At 35.9% G+C, this 19,060-nt stretch overlaps 1 protein-coding gene across 1 annotated transcript in view; it reads right to left on the bottom strand.

Moving 5' to 3' along the window:
• Positions 1–19,060, bottom strand: part of LOC141337967 (uncharacterized) — a 117,558-nt gene that overhangs the window by 92,609 nt on the left and 5,889 nt on the right. Inside the window, 13 exon segments of the mRNA XM_073843540.1 lie at positions 3,837–4,010; positions 6,460–6,630; positions 6,758–6,931; positions 7,492–7,665; positions 9,874–10,044; positions 10,197–10,370; positions 10,701–10,874; positions 11,031–11,201; positions 12,470–12,640; positions 12,860–13,030; positions 13,876–15,064; positions 15,067–15,657; positions 15,749–15,944. Of these exon segments, the coding sequence (XP_073699641.1) occupies positions 3,837–4,010; positions 6,460–6,630; positions 6,758–6,931; positions 7,492–7,665; positions 9,874–10,044; positions 10,197–10,370; positions 10,701–10,874; positions 11,031–11,201; positions 12,470–12,640; positions 12,860–13,030; positions 13,876–15,064; positions 15,067–15,657; positions 15,749–15,944 (3,701 nt within the window).

Raw genomic sequence — 19,060 nt, 5'->3', positions numbered from 1 at the left:
ACTGTAAAACTGTAACCAGATATGAAGGAAAATTTGTCAAAGGTAGAGGAGAATATTTAACAACCCCTTGTCCATGTAATGAAACTAGTCGAAAATGGAATTGTGGAGAAAATTATAGAGCTAGAGCAGGATTAACCTGGGAAAAGGAGAAAGAGAGTAAACACTGGTTATCATTTTGGAGAAATGCTGGAGGATTTACATGGCAAGGACTAAGATCGCAAATAATGGAGAAAAATCAGGAATTATGGAAAGAAATACTAACTGAGAATGGCACTGAAACAGACCAAATGGTATTAAAATTTAGACTTTGGGATATTATAGGAAATATAGGAGACAATATTAATGAAGGGATTACTGAAAAACAATTACACGGACCTATGTTTAAGTTAAGCGAAAAAAAGCAGAGTCATTATGGAATGAGAATACAATATGAAAATAGGTGGTTATGTGAATATTACCCAATGTCTATAGTAAGAGCAAGATCACTGGCACTGACCTTAATAACCTGATGGATATACTGGTAATTGAGACTAGTTTATTTATTTGGATGTTTATTATGATTTGGGATAACATGAAGATAAAAGGTACAATAGGACTAGTGTTGCTGCACATGATACAAATTGTTTATAGCAACAGAGTTATGGGTGATGTTATGATAATTTTGATGTACCGCAGCAAAAAGCTTTTGACAATGTTTAGTCATTTAGAAAAATTTGTATGGTTTGGAGAAATAGTTAGTCTTGCATCATGTCTAGTTATGTATTATTTGCCTGAAATGTGGTTATATGCAATTATTACAGAGGAAGTTGTTTTGGCTGGAGTAGTGATTTACATAATGATAGAAGTAATTGTGATAACTAGAAAATGTAACAGTAGTAAATGGAAACAATGGAAAGTTGGAACTTTAACTAAATGGATAGCTGGAGCAATTATATTAGGTGTGAATGCAATAATGGGTACAAAAGGGATGACACCTTTGGTTGTAACTTATATGATGTTTTTAGAACCCCCAAAATCACCTGGAAAGAAAGGGTCTGGGGTTTGGTACCAGAAGAATACTGAAGGATAAAAAGTGAACAGGAAGTGTTCTTAAGAAATGTACATATTGAGTTAAAAGGAAGAAGTGTGATTTTAATAATAGGAAATAAATAAAATGATTTTATTAAGCAATGATAATACAATTATAATGAAGCAATAGAATATTAAAAGGAAAGGAGAAGTAGAAGTAGAAAGTATTAAATGATTAAAAGTGTTTGATGTAATACTGGAATGCAATATGATGATGTGAAAGATGAACACTGAAAGAAAGAAGAAAATGAATACATATATGTGTAATAGACCATATTTTTGTACATGCTTTACAATGATGGTACAATGAGAAAATTTTTAAATTTAAAAGAAAGTGGGATGTTTTATCTCATAGACAGAGGCATTGCTGGAAATGGTGGAAGAAAAGCCCCGGGAGCCTAGAAGAAAGGTGGCGGCCAAGGTCTTGATCGAGACCCAAATCCCAACCATGGGACACTGTAAAAGGTGTGAGAGGGACGGGAGAGGCCGTACCTTTATCTGTGAGGATCCAAAAGGGGAGTACATTGGAGCATGCCAACATGAAATTACTAATATACCGCTTTTGCGGCAGAGATTTGGCCAGTACCTTACCATTGTGAAGCAGAGTATAAAAATTTGGCCTAAACCTGATGTTGTGAGAGATATGATTCTCAGAGAAGATATGTTGAAACCAAAAAAGGGTAAATTTTGGATTAAAGAGTACATGAATGTGATTGCAAAAATTAAAATAACTATTAGAGGTCAAATATATGTTGAATTAATGAAGTTCAACAAAAGAACCAAGAATTTTGAAGGATATATGCACATGAAAATGAGAGAGTGATGTGTTGGATTGAATCAGGAAATAGCAAGAAGGGGGTGTTTTGGATTTGGATAATAAGGTTGCTATTTACCTGTTTCAAAGTTATGTTATTTGCTTATTTTAAGTTGATGCCATATGCTTAGAGATAAGGATGCTTGCAATTGCAAAATTTGTTGTGTTAAGGATGAGTAAGAAACAATTGTGTAAGACATGCTATTGAGTTATTACTGTGTAATCAACCACAAAGGTTAACGAGAGGGTACACAGGGGTGAAGAGATCATGTTGCAACCCCAAGCAGAGCTGAAGCTGATGAAGACCTTGAAGAGGAAACGGATGAGTGCTAGACGCAGACAACAACGTAAGAGACAAAGGAAGGACCACCGTCTCATTAAGAATGACTTGCAGAGACTGGTACGCCTACAGCAGGAAGATTGGAACATACAGGACATTGAGGAATTGATGACTAATATGATGATTAATTGATGTGTAATGGTAATTACCCAAAAAGTTGTATAAAAGGTCTGAGGAGTAAACCACTCTTCAGATGCTGACTGCATTAAGCGTAGAGGACACCTGATTCCCTAACGAGGGACGCTTAACAGCATCTCCAATATTGCTGTTGAAAAGTTTGATTATATAACAAATAGCTTAGCTGATTTTTTATTTTATTTTTGCATTTAACTGCTTTGTATTGTAACTAATAAATAATAATTTTATTGTTACAAGTGCCTCTCGTGAGATTTTACTTATAACTATTAAATAAACCTTAACCACGAACAACCACAAGGGGAGTCTTCTACGTCATTCCTGAAGGACTGCAACCTGCGGGCGGGTGAGTAACTTTTGGTTTTGGCTAGATTTGACTGTCCTTACCCTACCTGAATAATCATAGGGTTAAAGGTGATAAACGCACCATTATTGAACAATGTTGAATACGTTTGTTTGAATGCTTTGTAAATGTATTACAAATAAAAAATGAGAAAAAAATGTATTTACAGCATTTGGACAATACTTTGTTAAGCACCTTTGGCACCAATTACAGCCTCAATTCTTTTTCAGTATGATGCTACAAGCTTTGCTCATAATCATTTGGCAATTATCTGCCATTCTTCTCTTTATCTTTCAAGCTCTGTCAGCTTGGATGGAGGCAGACACACATTTTTATTTTCTGAGGTCCATTAGGTGTTTATTTTGCAATTTCCAAGTGTGTTTTCATATGTCCTCACTGAGGACAGGATTGAGTTTGGCCACACCCTATGAAGACCAGATCGGTGGAGTGCGGCAATGATGTTTGTCCTTCTGTGTAAGTTTCTCCCATCTGCATATATGATCATGGAGCTCAACTTTTAGTTTCTTGGTCACCAGTTTAGACAAGGCCCTTCTCCATCGATTGCTCAGTATTACCAGGAGGACAGCTCTGGGAAGATCCCTGGTGGTTCCAAACTTCTTTCATTTACAGATGATGGTCACTTTGCTCAATTGGACCTTCCACGAAATTTTCTGTACCCTTGCCCAGTCTGGATACAATCATGTATTCAAGGACTACAAACAATTCCTTGGACTTCATGGCTTGGTTTGTGCTCTGACATGCATTGTTAACTGTGAGATCTTATATAGACAGGTGTATGCCTTTCCAAATCATGTCCAATCAACTGAATTTACCACAGATGGACTCCAATCAATTAAGTAAATACATATCAAGTATGATCAGTGAACAGGTGGCTCCTGACCTCAATTTTGTTTGTCATGGCAAAGGCTGTGAAAAGGCTGTATTGTTTAGAATTTAAAGGAAAATAGCTAATTTAATACATTTTGGAGTAAGGCTGTTACATCAAATGTGGAAGAAGTGAAGTGCTGTGAATACTTTACAGATGCACTGTAGGCACTTGAAAATGGCTCAGACAGCAATAAAAGATGGTTTGATGATTGAATTGCCACAGTCTTAACAAAATTAAGGACACTCACCTTAAAGTCTTCAGGTGACAATTTGGAACCTGTAGTAAATCATTGAGACGCTGTACTCCTGATTGTCCAGGATCATTTCCTGTGAGATCCAGCTCTATCAGGTGTGAAGGGTTTGATATCAGAGCTGAAGCCAGAGCTTTATAACCTTCTTCAATGATACTGCAGTCTGATAGTCTATAGAAAATCAATTTTAAATTCAGTATTTAATTGCATTCATTAATCACTTGTGTGTAAAAAGGATGTAAGTAAAATATGTTTAATCATGTCAAATGTAAAACTTAAGTAAATAAGTTAGTCAGTATAAACCAGGGATGGGCACTTAAGTTCATAGACTTCAGACTTGACCTGAAATGCCTTGACTTATAACAAGTGCTTAGTGTTGTTTATGGCAAATATATCTTTCAATGCTATATACTGCAGTATTTTTATCTAAAGCCAAAAAGACTTTGTTCAAGCCTTTTCCAGCTCTGTATGCTTTCTCACTCCTGACACACACTGATGCCAAGTGTAAGAGCTGCAGATGATACATGGTGAGCAGCAAAATTGTAGATTACTTTCACTGAAAAACAGCAGAAAAAAACAATGCAGTTCTAGGTCTGTCATGACAACTCTCAGAAAAGTTTAGCAGGGTAATGGACATGACATTGTTAAAGTATTTGGCCTTAGCAGAATAGATCTGCTACGCTACTCCTGCTGAATTGCTGCTGCTGTTGGTTATTGCTGTAGTTGTAGATTAATATTGCTGCTGCTGCAAGCAAGTACATAACTTGCTACTGCCAATGCATATTGTGATACAGTGCTGTGAGTATTTATGACATACTGCTGCTGCACAAATAGCCTAAAATAACCTGTAGAAGATCTATACAGGTGGAGCCTGAGAAGGTGGATGGTTTCAGAGGAACTCTAAAAGTGTGATGTGAAATGCCCAAATTAACACCACTAGCCATTTAAATAGTTGCATGCTCATTGGTTGTGTATGCAACATGAACTAATCAGCTTATGCCAAGTCGTATAACTCTGTGATATCATCAGTTATGTTAACAACCAGTCAGCCTGCATCATCTAGAGTTTCATGGCAGAAAGGTATTTATTTTTCTTTCTATCTATTTATCTATCAATAATCTATGACTATGACTGTTCAAACCAGATGTGACAAGATGTTCCTTATCTACATGAAGAACATTTCAAAATAATCATGTAATTATAATTGGGAATGTTGTTGTTAGATGGCTAGGATAGAACTTTGAAACTGCTGGTTATCTTTCCTATCTGCCCAAATGAGTACCTTTTGATTATTGTAGACATTTTTAATAGATAATGCTTTTAAGTAAAAAAGTATGGACTTTAGGAGGAAAACCCTGAACAGAAACAGCATTTATCATCACATGGCCTCGCATGTATCTAAATGTAAAAAAAAAAAAAAAATACATGTAAAAATAGAAAGATTTCTGAATGAGTTTTTTTTTAGCAAGGCATTAAATGACTTAATACTTGACTCAGACTCATCACCAAAGACTCAAGACTTGAATCAGACTCCAGCGACAAAGACATCAGGCTTGACTAAGACTCCAAGTTAAATAATTTTCTGGTATAGAAGCTGCAGACTAGCTGATATGTGTATATTTATTATAAAGCCATAAAGACACCTAGGGGTTAACCCATGGCATTTCAAATGAAAATGATTTTTTTTTCTGACCACAAATTGAGTCTAATTTTCCACTTTGCATTGACATCTAAAATTGTTTTCTCTATTTTAACCTTAAATGCTACACTAATAGAATACATTGAATTAAAATATACAACTTTTTTTATACCAGTTATTATTGTTATAAAACTTTGAAGTAAAAATGGGAGGAGGATGATTAAATGTTAATAGAACTTACAATTAATTTCACTTTATGTCTCAGAATGTCTATTTTTGGTTTGTAATTTCACAGCTGTATTTACGTGATATTAGTTTAAACATCTCCACTGCACTGATAATGTACTGAGTACTTATGATGAGTAGTGATTTATCGAACAATATATATACAAATTAAAAATAAAGGAAGAACACTTTAATTGTGATAACTGTGATAGATTCAGTTTAATTGTGCAGAGGCATTTTTTGCCCCCTTATCTTGAATTTGGAGGGCAATATTTTTTATTTCTACATTTTGTTATTCTTAATTCCGGGTTTTCACTAGTCGGTCGTGCCTGCTGCACTCCCGAGACACAGCAAAGTAAAACAGCGTAACTTTTGCTCAGATACACCTAACCCTAGTTGATACTTTATTTCAACTTTTCAATTATTTCATTAATTTAAAAATAAACAAATGCCTTTCCGATGTGATATAAGTGAAAAGGGAGACGATTTCGAAAATATGTTACTCGTTTTTATCACTTGCGCCACTGAAAATGTTGTTCATTAGCCGTCTTTTGTAATATGTGTAAATATGGCCTATTTGCATTGTGTAAAAACACATTAAATAAAAGGCACCAGACTACAGAAAATGGCATATACTACTGTATTTATTTTTTTCTGGGGGAGGACCCACCCACATTTATTTTGCTTCTGACGCCCATGAATTAATATATAATATTCCTGTGGTATTGAGTGTAGCTGTTGGTAAAATGTACTCACTTGAGTATCTTCAGTTCACACAAAGGATTCTTCAGTCCCTCACAGATCTTTTTAACTCCTGAGTCCAGCAGACGGCTGTTGTTCAGGTCCATCTCTTTCAGAATGGTTTTGGAGGACAGAACAGTAGCTAGACCTGAACAGCTTTTCTCTGTGAGATCACAGTTATTTAGCCTAAACAAAAAACAAACAAACAAAAACAGCATTCTTTATTATTCAGATCAAAAGCTCTTCATATCTGCTTGCGCGTGTGACTGAAAAAAAAAAAAACAAGTTTTAATATGTAAAATTGTTCACTCACTGTATTTTCTCTAGTTTGCTATGAGAGTCCTTTAAAAGAGCAGAGAGCTTCTCCCAATTCAGATCTCCTAATTTAACTTCACTCAGATCCAGTTCTTTCAGTAATAACGGACTTTTGCCCATAACTTTTGTGAGATGGTCACATGCATCCTGTGCATCAAGACTTTTCAAAAACCTACAGGAAATATAAATTATCTTTATTATTATTTAGATCAGATAATTATGTTAGAATTTTACTACTGCTTGTAATGTTTTCTTAATAGTGATTGATTACAATCTGAAATTAGTAAGAATGAAAATTAACTAGAAATACTAAAAGTGGAAATCCTTACTAAAATGTGATTTGCAGTGGTTAAAAAACTATATGACATAATCTTAGTCATTTAAGGAAATATAACATCTGTACAGTTGATGAAAACTGTACAGATGTTATATTTCCTTAACCATTTCAAGTGTGCCAATAAAATAAGCAATAAACATTCAAATGACTAAGATTATGTCATATAGTTTTTTAACCACTGCAAATTACATTTTAGTAAGGATTTCCACTTTTAGTATTTCTAGTTAATTTTCATAAAAGTGTAGTAACTGATTTATGAAATTATTGGTATTTTGTTAATTAAATAATAATTCAAAACAAGACATGGCTTTTTAACTGACTATTGATGTTATGTAACATGGTTGTTTATTTTGATTTAATGTAAGGTCTAATAAGCACTTGAAGGTTTTAATCACCTGATGGTCTTCAGTTGACAGTTTGGATCCTGTAGTAAATCATTGAGCTCCTCCACTCCTGATTGTCCAGGATCATTTCCTGTGAGATCCAGCTTTATTAGGTGTGAAGGGTTTGATCTCAGAGCTGAAGCCAGAGCTTTATAACCTTCTTCAGTGATATTGCAGTCTGAAAGTCTTTAAAAAAAAAACATCATATTAGTAATGGTATTATAAATATTATTGAAAGTCATCATTAAAATGATAAATAATATAGTTACATAAATCATAAAATTAGGACTGCCAGTCCTAAAATGTTTCATCTAATTAATTTCATGATGTTTCGATTAATCAGTCTAATTAATTGCAAAATAAATTTGACTCTGAAAATACCCACAAAAAGATTATTTAAAGCTATTGTGTGTTAAATGAGAAAGTGTGAAGTAGAGATTACAAAAATTGTAGCTTTAGAAAGAAATGATTCAACATAAATTACACAAACATTTAGGTTATAATGGCCTAACATAAACAATGGAACATGAATTAGATAGTTTAAGAAGAATCTCAGTATTTTTGTTCATGAAATTAAAGTAATAAGTAACCAAAACAGCTTTGCTACCAACAGTCTTCAAAATACCTTCTTTTATGTTTCACAAAGGAATGTTTTGAAACAACTTTTTCGAAACGAAAATTTCTTATTTACTGAACTGTTGTATAAATCACATTTAAACTTGTAATAGATCGGGACAAACTCAGCACTCCTGTTGCTTTTGCTGCTGGTGTGATAATGCTTATTATATGATATAAATATGAGACAGAATTCTTGAAGTTTAGGGCATAACTGTGGGTGGGGTCAACCTGTTAACTGCGTTAAAATCATTAAAAGTTTTCATAACTAATAAATTGAGTTATTGTGTTGAACTGACAGCCTTACATAAAACAGAATGGTTTTATTTAATATTGACATAAATCACCCATAGACATGCATACAATTTAGGCATTAACCATTGCTTTATTAAATAACCTTAATAACCCAATCTTATTAAATTACTAGTTCACCCAAAAATGAAAATCGATTATTATTTATTCACCTTCATGTATTTATTCCCCCCCCCCCACTCATGCACAAAAGAGATGTTAGACAACATAAGTCTCTGCAAATTTGAAACTTCTGTCTTTCTTTAGTCTTTTTTCCTTTAGTTAAGCTTATTAACCCTTTGAGCGGTACGGTCCCACATATGGGATTTAGAACGTTCGGTGACGTCACGCAACTGACAAATTCAAACTGCGCTTTGGCGGCTGGCTGGCGCTGAGCAAGAGATGGACGAGCTCTGAACTTGTCATATAATTACAACTATGCAGTGTTTTTAACCACATAACGCTTATTTTAGGTTTCAGACATTTAAATACACATAAGTACTAGTAAAACAAGACAAGAGTTTGTAAAATACACACATAGGTCTATGGAAGTAGCAAATAACAATCTATTCAAATATAGTTTGCAGATGTGTTTTATTCATATCACATACACGTAGTCTAAGTAACTAAAAATTTCTCTCTAATCCTCTTCTAGTTCACCAACCACTTACTTGCATGTATTTCGGGAGAAACAGATGAATGTATGTGCTGTAAATACAGCTGACAGGACTCTCTGAACAGCAGCGTGAACAAACATGGCGGCATCCATCTCACATTACAGATTACGATCCAAATCATTTGTATAGGGTTTTAAATGACGAAACATACTAATTCACACATATTTGTGAATCGGAATATCAGATAGTTCATGGCATGGTAAGCAAGTGTGTGAGTATTCTGGATAAAAAAGGAAAAACAAAATAAAAGCGATCTATCTGTCATACAGTGTTATTGTGTTTGCGCCATGGAAACAATAAGGGCGAACGTTCGAAAATAACGGTCGCTTAAAAAAAACTCGCTCTCGGCGGTCCGCTAGAATATTTTAAACTCACCACTGAAAGGGTTAAATGAACATTAATACAATATATATAAACATGCAGAAAAGTCAATAAATTAAATTACACACTTCAGCTCCTTTAATCTGCAATGTGCGTATTTCAGCAGAGGAAAAATCTTCTCAATTCCTAAATTGCCTAGTTTATTTCCACTCAGATCTAGTTCTGTCAGGTTTGAAGGATTTAAATTAAATGCTGATGTCAGAGCAGCACAACCTTTTGCTGTAATATTGTTATTATTCAACCTGCAGAGAAAAAAAAGACAAGAAAATAAATCTAAATATTTAAACTGAACTTGGTCCTCAAATATTTTAAAGACGGCAATGATGTTCATTAAACTTTAAAAATAGATTAGCATTTAAAAAATGTATTAACCTTTTTTTGTTAAATACTTTTAGATTTTCTGAATTATAAAACAATGTAAGATACTCACATCAGTGTGTTGAGTTTACAGTGCTTATCCTGCAGTAGAGCAGCGATCTGATTCACTTGAGTGTCTGCTAGTTCATGTTCACTCAAAATCAGCTTTTTCAGGAGTAACAGGTTTTCACCCACCATTCCACTCACATACTGACAGGCTTCTTCTGCATCAGGACACAAAAACCTGCAGAAGAGAAGATGAAGCAGGAAGCAATTTTCAGTTCTCAAATAAACAACAGCATGAGAAATGGATCATTTTGAATTAGTGAAATATATATGAAATAAGAAATGATAAAAAGTTGCTTGTTTATTTTGTGTTATTTTATCACATCTCACCTCAGTGTCTTCAGTTGGCAGTTTGGATCCTGTAGTAAATCATTGAGCTCCTTCACTCCTGATTGTCCAGGATCATTTCCTGTGAGATCCAGCTCTATCAGGTGTGAAGGGTTAGATCTCAGAGCTGAAGCCAGAGCTTTATAACCTTCTTCAGTGATACTGCAGTCTGAAAGCCTACAGGAAAACAAAAGGAAACAATTTTTGAGAAACAGTTTCTAAAACTGTAATAATTATTAAATAAAAATATTTTAGTATGAGGATTATGTCATTAGGATATAATTCCCAACATTCCAACAAAAGCTTTGTCAATAAGAGGAAATTAATACAAGTGTCTTTTTCACTAATATACAAATAAGTGAAGCTACTGACTGACAGTGGTTCTCCAATACACATCTGGAGTCGTATTTACCCATGTATGTCATATAGAGTGCCAATATCAGACCCCATTTACAGACAAGATCTGGGCTTTTTACTAATTCATGTTTATATTAACAAAATTCAAACCTGAGTAACTGCAGTACACATTTTGATCTTCCTAGCAGAGTGGAGATTTTTGTTACTCCAGAGTTTCCTAGTTGATTTTCACTCAGCTCCAATTCTTTCAGGTTGGAGGGGTTTGAAAAAAAAGCTGATGCCAGAGCAGCACAACCTTCTTCTCTAATATTGTTATTATTTAACCTGCAGAGAAAGAAAACGTAGAAAGGAAGAATTATTTGATTTAATTCTAGGTCTTTTTTAAAAAGATCAATTATAGTCCGGAAACCAGCTAATGAATATATAATATCAAAAGTTACATTTGTTTTACATAAGTATTAAAGCATGTAAAATACCCACATCAGTCTGTTGAGTTTACAATGTTTGTCCTTCAGTAGAGCAGCGATTTGATTCACTCGTGTGTCTCCTAGTTCACATCCACTCAGATTCAGCTCTCTGAGGAGTAATGGGTTTTTACCCACAATTCCAGTCACATACTGACAGGCTTCTTCTGCAGCAGGACCCAAAAACCTGCAAAAGAGAAGATGAACCAAGATTCAATTCAGTTCTCAACTAAATCTGGTATAATGAAAACTATACAGTATCTCACAAAAGTGAGTACACCCCTCACATTTCAGCAACCATTTAAGTATATCTTCTCAAGGGACAATACTATAGAAATTAAACTTGTATATATTTTAGAGTAGCCAATGTGCAGCTTGTAAACCATTATAGATGTACTGTCCCGTCAGCCTAGTTTCTGGAGGGAAGACATCATGTTCTGCTTCAGAATGTACAGTACATAATGGAATCCATGTTTCCCTCAATGAACTGCAGCTCTCCAGTTCCAGCAGCACCCAGACCACAATGCTACCACCGCCATGCTTGACTGTAGGCAAGATACAATTTTCTTGGTACTCCTCACCAAGACATAGCCACACATGCTGGACACCATTTGATAAGTTTATCTTAGTCTCATCAGACAACAAGACATGGTTCCAGTAATTCATGCTCTTGGACAGGTTGTCAAACTTGTGAGCCAGCTTCAGATGAGGCTTCCTTCTGGGACGAAGAAGACACGACATGCAGTGTGCGGCATATGGTCTGAGTACTTACAAGCTGACCTTCTACTTCTGCAACCTTTAAACCAATGCTGGCAGCTCTCATGCATCTGTTTTTAGAAGCCAGGTTCTGCACCTGACACACAGAACTAGTAGTCAACTTCATTGATTAACCCTTGCAAGGCCTGTTCCGAATGAAACCCATCTTGGAAAACCTCTGTATGACCCTGACCACTGTAATGCAACTTGGCTTGAATGCATTGTTGAATACCCAGAGAGTTCTTTGCCATGAGGTGTCATGTTGAATATTTAGTGGTCAGAATGAGAGAATTGTACTTAAAGCACCATATTTTAACTGCTCTAATACAAGATACAAAACTGGTCCTGTCAAGCAGACAAAACATAAACATGAGGAATAGAACATGTGGCTTTGCATGGTTAAACAGCATACTGCTGTTATCACTTAGGGTGTACTCACTTTTGTAGCCAACTATTTTGACAATAATGGATGTATGTTGAGTTATTTTCAGAGGACAGTAAATCTATACTGATATACAAGCTGCACATTGACTTCTCTAAAATATATCTAAGTTTCATTTATATAGTATTGTCCCTTGAAATGATATAATAAAAATGGCTGTTGAAATGTGAGGGGTGTACTCACTTTTGTGAGATACTGTATTTCTACAAATAATTTGCCTGCATATAATTTATTCTGCATTATTTACTATGTCTCACGTCAATTTTAGTTGACAGTTTGGATACTGTAGTAAATCATTGAGCTCCTTCACTCCTGATTGTCCAGGATCATTATCTGTGAGATCCAGCTCTATCATGTGTGAAGGGTTCAAACTCAGAGCTGAAGCCAGAGCTTTATAACCTTCTTCAGTAATACTGCAGTTTGCAAGTCTAGAACAGGAATAAAAATGCAACATTCAGCTGATTAATCAACAATTTTAGAAATGTCATGAACAATACTCCCCAATGAAGGATTTTTTTTTTTTTTTTTTTTTTGCATTTAAAAAATAGATTTAAAATAGTCAAACAAAACCTGATGACTAAATATGAAGCAAAGAAAAAGAGACATTAATATGTTCAGAGATATTAATATGTTGGACATCAACTCACTTGAGTTTCTGCAGTTTGGAGTTCCCTTTCAGACCATCGGAGAGCAGCTTTACTCCTGAATCCTGCAGATTATTTTTGCTCAGGTCAAGATCCTTCAGACCGCTAGAGTCTGAATTGAGAACTGTAGCAAGAGCTGAACAGCTTTCCTCTGTTAGCATACATTGACTAAGCCTGGGTATAAATAGCTAGTTAGGAATAGTAATTTTAACATATTGCCCATGTTTCCAAACAAATAATATAGTAAAGTGGAAAATGCAGCATAAGTCATTAAAATGAATAGTTTGATGGCATTGCAATACATTATATATACACACATTTTTAAAGAATTTCTAAAACCAACTACATTTTTTTTCTGTTGTGTCACAACTTACTTCATTATCTCCAATTTGCACTTTATATTCCTTAGTCCAGTGCAGAGCTTCTTCATTCCTGAATCCTGCAGATTATTATTGTTCATGTTCAGCTCTTTTATACTGTTATCTGATCCAAGAGCTTTAGCCAGAGTTGAACAACTTTTGTCTGTTAAATTACAATCATTTAGTCTGAAGGAGAAAAAAAAAATCAGAATACAAAATAAGAAAACCTTTTATGTAAGGTTTATTCCTTTAATAAAAGTGTGTGTTTGTGCTTGTCAGTTCAATTAAACCAAGATTTTAGTTAGAGGCAAGTATCTTAATTAGTGTCTTTAGGTTAGAAAATGTGGGGGTTAGTGTATATATCTTTTATAGTAGAAATTAAGAGAAGAACATACTAGAATGGCAATAACTATGGACCAATCTGTTGCATAAATTTCAAAACTTAATAACATGGAGTTTTTGGAATTATGGGGCAGCCCAGACAAAAACTCTAAGAGTTAATTGAATTTAATGCAGGACACATTTTAAGGACCCACATGAATCCTGTTAATATAATTATTTCTGGTAGATTATTAATTATCTTTTTGATAAATTATTGTTTAAAAAAAACAAATGCATTTCATTTAATTTTGATTTAATAAATCACCTTAATAGACTTACAGAGCTCTTTTTGAGTTTTTGACTACTTCTGATAGTCTAAAGAAACATTCGTCCGATTTTTTGAATTTCTGAAGCTCAAACTCTTCCAGCTCGTCATCTGATGTCAATAACACAAAGGCCAAAGCAGACCACTGGGCAGGTGAAAGGTCACCAGATGAGAGACTTCCTTCTCTAAGTTGGGTTTGAATCTCTTTTACCAGAGTTTGGTCGTTCATTTCATTCAGACAGTAGAACAGGTTGATGGATCTCTCTGGAGACAGATTAGCTTCAAATTTCTGCTTGATGTACTGAACTATTTCCTTTCTGCTCTGGTCATTGCTGTCTTGCTGTGTCAACAGACCTCGTAGGAGTAGTCTGTTGGACTGGAGTGACAGACCAAGAAGAAAGCGAAGGAAAAGGTCCAGATGTCCATTTTCACTCTCCAGTGCCTTGTCCACTGCAGTCTTTAGCAAATCAATCATTGCTTCATTTTTGTTTTCCTGTTCTGTAGAGTCTTGAACTAATGCATTTTTCTTGTTGATATCTAAAAACAGATGTGCATAGAGGGCTGCAATAAACTCTTGAATGCTCAAGTGAACAAAGCAGTACATGGTACCCACAGTGACCCCTCTTTCCTCCTTAAAGATCTGGGTACACATGCCTGAATACACTGATGCCTTATAGACGTCAATACCACAGTCTTCCAAGTCACCATCACAGAAGATAAGGTTGTTTCTTTCCAGCTGATGAAATGCCAGTTTCCCCAGTGAAAGAATGGCATCTTTATCCCAGGAAACATTTGGTCTGAATTCTCCATCATACTTTCGACTGCTCTGCAGGATCTGAAATCGGAGAAAGTGTGTGTACATTTGTGTAAGAGTCTTGGGAGTGTCTTCAGTATTTGATTCCTGCAGTGTTTTGGAGGTATCATCAGCCAGATTATTTTTCAGATTATAAATTTTTTTCTCCTCCAATATGTTCTGAAGAACAGTGGCTGAAATCCAGCAGAAGACTGGGATGTGGCACATGATAAAGAGACTCTTTGATTGTTTAACATGACCAGTGATTACTTTGGCCAGATTCTCATCTGTGAATCTTTTTTTGAAGTACTCCTCCTTTTGTGCATCATTGAATCCTCGGACCTCTGTCACCCGGTCGATACATTCAGGGGGAATCTTACTAGCAGCTGCTGGTCTGGTGGTGATCCAGTCTCATTACCCTCAAAGTTCATGGGAAGTCGACATTCGTCTAATCCATCAAGAATGAATAGGACTTTGAATTGATTTCTTCTTGTAAGGTTCAGTCCTTTTATCTCAGGGAAAAAACAACTTATAATGTCTATCAAACTTTGATTTTTTTTCTCCATTAAGTTCATCTCACGGAAAGGAAGAGGAAATATGAAGCTAATATCCTGATTTTCTTCTTTGTCTTTTTCTTTTATTCCTTTTTCTAACCTTTCAGCCCAATCCACAATAAACTTTTGCACAGAGACTGATTTTCCGATGCCAGCAACTCCTTTTGTGAGAACAGTTCTGATCTGCTTGTCTTGTTCAGGTGCTTCAAACAAATGTGTGCATTTAACCTGTATCTCTTGTGATTCATGACACCTGGAAACAGTCTCAATCTGTCTTACTTCATGTTCATTATTGACCTGTTTACTACCACCCTGAGTGATATAGAGTTCTGTGTAGATGTTATCTAGAAGCTTGGAGTCACCATGCTTTGCAATTCCTTCTGATACAGATTGATACTTCTTCTTCAGGTGGGATATTAGCTGTTGTTGATAAATGAAGAACAGCTCATCTAGCACACAAAAACAGAGGATCGGCATTATTTTATTTTACTTTTATTTCATACATTTTATAAGTATGACAGACCTCCATTAGTGCCTTACCTTTTAGAGCATCTGCAACTTCATCTTTCTTCATCTGTCTCAGGAAGTAGAGTGTAATATCAAGAGCTGCTTCTTTGATATTGCACATGTCCTCTAGAAAGTCCTTAATAAAGTATTGTGTGTTCTCTTTTTTTAATATTTTCTTAAACTTTTCCAGCTCATTCTTCAGAAATACAGTTATCTTCTTCTCAAGCTTCTAAAAACAAGTAGGGGTAGACAAACAAAATGTACCCAAATTCTGAAATTATATTGATAACTGTTACATTTTATTCCATTGTTGTTTTTAAAAATATCTTTTTGATTTTGTAAACAAAGGGAAGTTCACATCATTACACACTAACTGAAGTAGTTCAAGCCTTTTATTGTTTTAATATAGATGATTTTGGCATACAGCTCATGAAAACCCAAAATTCCTATCTAAAAAAATTAGCATATCATGAATCTAATCATCTGAATCAACTAATTAACTCTAAACAACTGCAAAAGATTCCTGAGGCTTTTAAAAACTCCCAGCCTGGTTCATTATTCAAAACCGCAATCATGGGTGAGACTGCCGACTTGACTGCTGTCCAGAAGGCCATCATTGACACCCTCAAGCAAGAGGGTAAGACACAGAAAGAAATTTCTGAACGAATAGGCTGTTCCCAGAGTGCTGTATCAAGGCACCTCAGTGGGAAGTCTGTGGGAAGGAAAAAGTGTGGCAGAAAACGCTGCACAACGAGAAGAGGTGACCGGACCCTGAGGAAGATTGTGGAGAAGGACCGATTCCAGACCTTGGGGGACCTGCGGAAGCAGTGGACTGAGTCTGGAGTAGAAACATCCAGAGCCACCGTGTACAGGCGCCAGGTCAAGCCACTTTTGAACCAGAAAAAGCGGCAGAAGCGCCTGACCTGGGCTACAGAGAAGCAGCACTGGACTGTTGCTCAGTGGTCCAAAGTATTTTTTTTCGGATGAAAGCAAATTTTGCATGTCAATCGGAAATCAAGGTGCCAGAGTCTGGAGGAAGAATGGGGAGAGGGAAATGCCAAAATGCCTAAAGTCCAGTGTCAAGTACCCACATTCAGTGATGGTCTGGGGTGCCATGTCAGCTGCTGGTGTTGGTCCACTGTGTTTTATCAAGGGCAGGGTCAATGCAGCTAGCTATCAGGAGATTTTGGAGCACTTCATGCTTCCATCTGCTGAAAAGCTTTATGGAGATGAAGATTTCATTTTTCAGCACGACCTGGCACCTGCTCACAGTGCTAAAACCACTGGTAAATGGTTTACTGACAATGGTATTACTGTGCTCAATTGGCCTGCCAACTCTCCTGACCTGAACCCCATAGAGAATCTGTGGGATATTGTGAAGAGAAAGTTGAGAGATGCAAGACCCAACACTCTGGATGAGCTTAAGGCCGCTATCGAAGCATCCTGGGCCTCCATAACACCTCAGCAGTGCCACAGGCTGATTGCCCCCATGCCACGCCGCATTGAAGCAGTCATTTCTGCAAAAGGATTCCCGACCAAGTATTGAGTGCATAACTAAACATAATTATTTGAAGAATGACTTTTTTGTATTAAAAACACTTTTCTTTTATTGGTCGGATGAAATATGCAAATTTTTTGCGATAGGAATTTGGGGTTTTCATGAGCTGTATGCCAAAATCATCAATATTAAAACAGTAAAAGGCTTGAACTACTTCAGTTAGTGTGTAATGAATCTAAAATATATGAAAGTCTAATGTTTATCAGTACATTACAGAAAATAATGAACTTTATCACAATATGCAAATTTTTTTTAAAAGGACCTGAATATATATTAGTGGTGGGCATAGATTATTTATTTATTTATTTTTTAATCTAGATTAATCTCACTGTAATTTTGAAATTAATCTATCTTAATCTAGATTAAAATGGCTAATTATAATTCTGCTGAAGGCAATGTGTGTGCTACCCAAATAATGACTAAAAGTAAGTCTTTGAGAACGGGTTTCTCAAGCCAGGTGGCGCATTAGATCAGGCGCTCATCTCCTGTTTCCAAAATGCATCAAAAACTGCTTGACAATTGCATTTACAACACAGTTAACTATACAAACTTGTGTAACCAAGTACTTCAGCGCAAAAGGCTGCACGACGTGCGCGTTCCCGTTAAATACACAGACGCGCACGGGCATGGATATCTGCGTGCATAGTTTTCGATTAAACTGCGGGTCTTTATTTCGGGATTATCAAAGTAAATTTTAACTCAAACTTGAGATTTTACTGTGGCACGTGCGGGTCTAGCAACGCACCTGCCCTGAAGCAAACCCGGCGTCTTCATAGCTGCATCCATGTTTGCAAAATTGCACGTCTCGTTTGATGTGGTAATTTCACAGTAGTTATACACACAGGTGGAAGACTCGTTCTCGCCTCCTACTGTGCAATTCGACTAGGTATACATCATCCGCGCTAAATATCAAGGTGAAAGTCATCATAGCTTACGTAGTTCAGACCCAGCTCCAACCCAACTTTGAGAATAGATTAACGGCGATATTTATCGTCGTTTTAATATTTAATATTTAACGTGAGTCTCACGTTAATGCAGCACGTTAACGCTGATAACGGCCCACCACTAATATATATATATATATATATATATATATATATATATATATAATATATATATATATATATTAGGGCTGTCCCCGACTATGAATTTTCATAGTCGAATCAGAATTTTCGAATCTTTCTATAGTCGACCGATAGTCGAATCATCTAGGCCTAATGTGTGTGTGTGAATGGGTTGGGAGGGGCACGACACTATAGTCAGCAGGAGGGTAAAACAGTTTTTATTTTATTTTACACACTGCACACAGCAACAACTTTTAATAAAGCGACCAAAACTGCCTGCCAACTGACAGACGAACTTATTTAGGTTTAAATAAACACACAGAACGCGTCTTTTAGTTCTAAAAACGCGAGGCGCACAGCACTGCCTTTTTTGCTAAGCAACGACCGAAACAGCTGTCCTGTCAGTCAAATCAAAGGATCATAGCGCGAACGCTCTAAAATCTTAGTTTTTTGCTGTTAAGTAAACTGTCATATTAGCAGAAACCCTAAATAATACAGCTCCTGGTTACCCAGGATAGACACCAAAGGTTTCTCCTCCATTTCTTGCAGTCTCCGGACTTTTTAAGCAACGGTAAACTTTCGCCATCACAACAGAAGACCCGCCTCTCCATTCATTCGATTGAACAATGGAAAAGAACGCGAATGACGTTGGGCGTTTTTCCGCTCAGAGTTTCCAAAATGCACCAAAAACTGCTTGACAATTGCATTTACAATAGGGATGCT

This window comes from Garra rufa, chromosome 7 (assembly GCF_049309525.1).
Source record: "Garra rufa chromosome 7, GarRuf1.0, whole genome shotgun sequence".
Taxonomy (NCBI): domain Eukaryota; kingdom Metazoa; phylum Chordata; class Actinopteri; order Cypriniformes; family Cyprinidae; genus Garra; species Garra rufa.
This window is presented reverse-complemented; position numbering and strand designations above follow the sequence as displayed.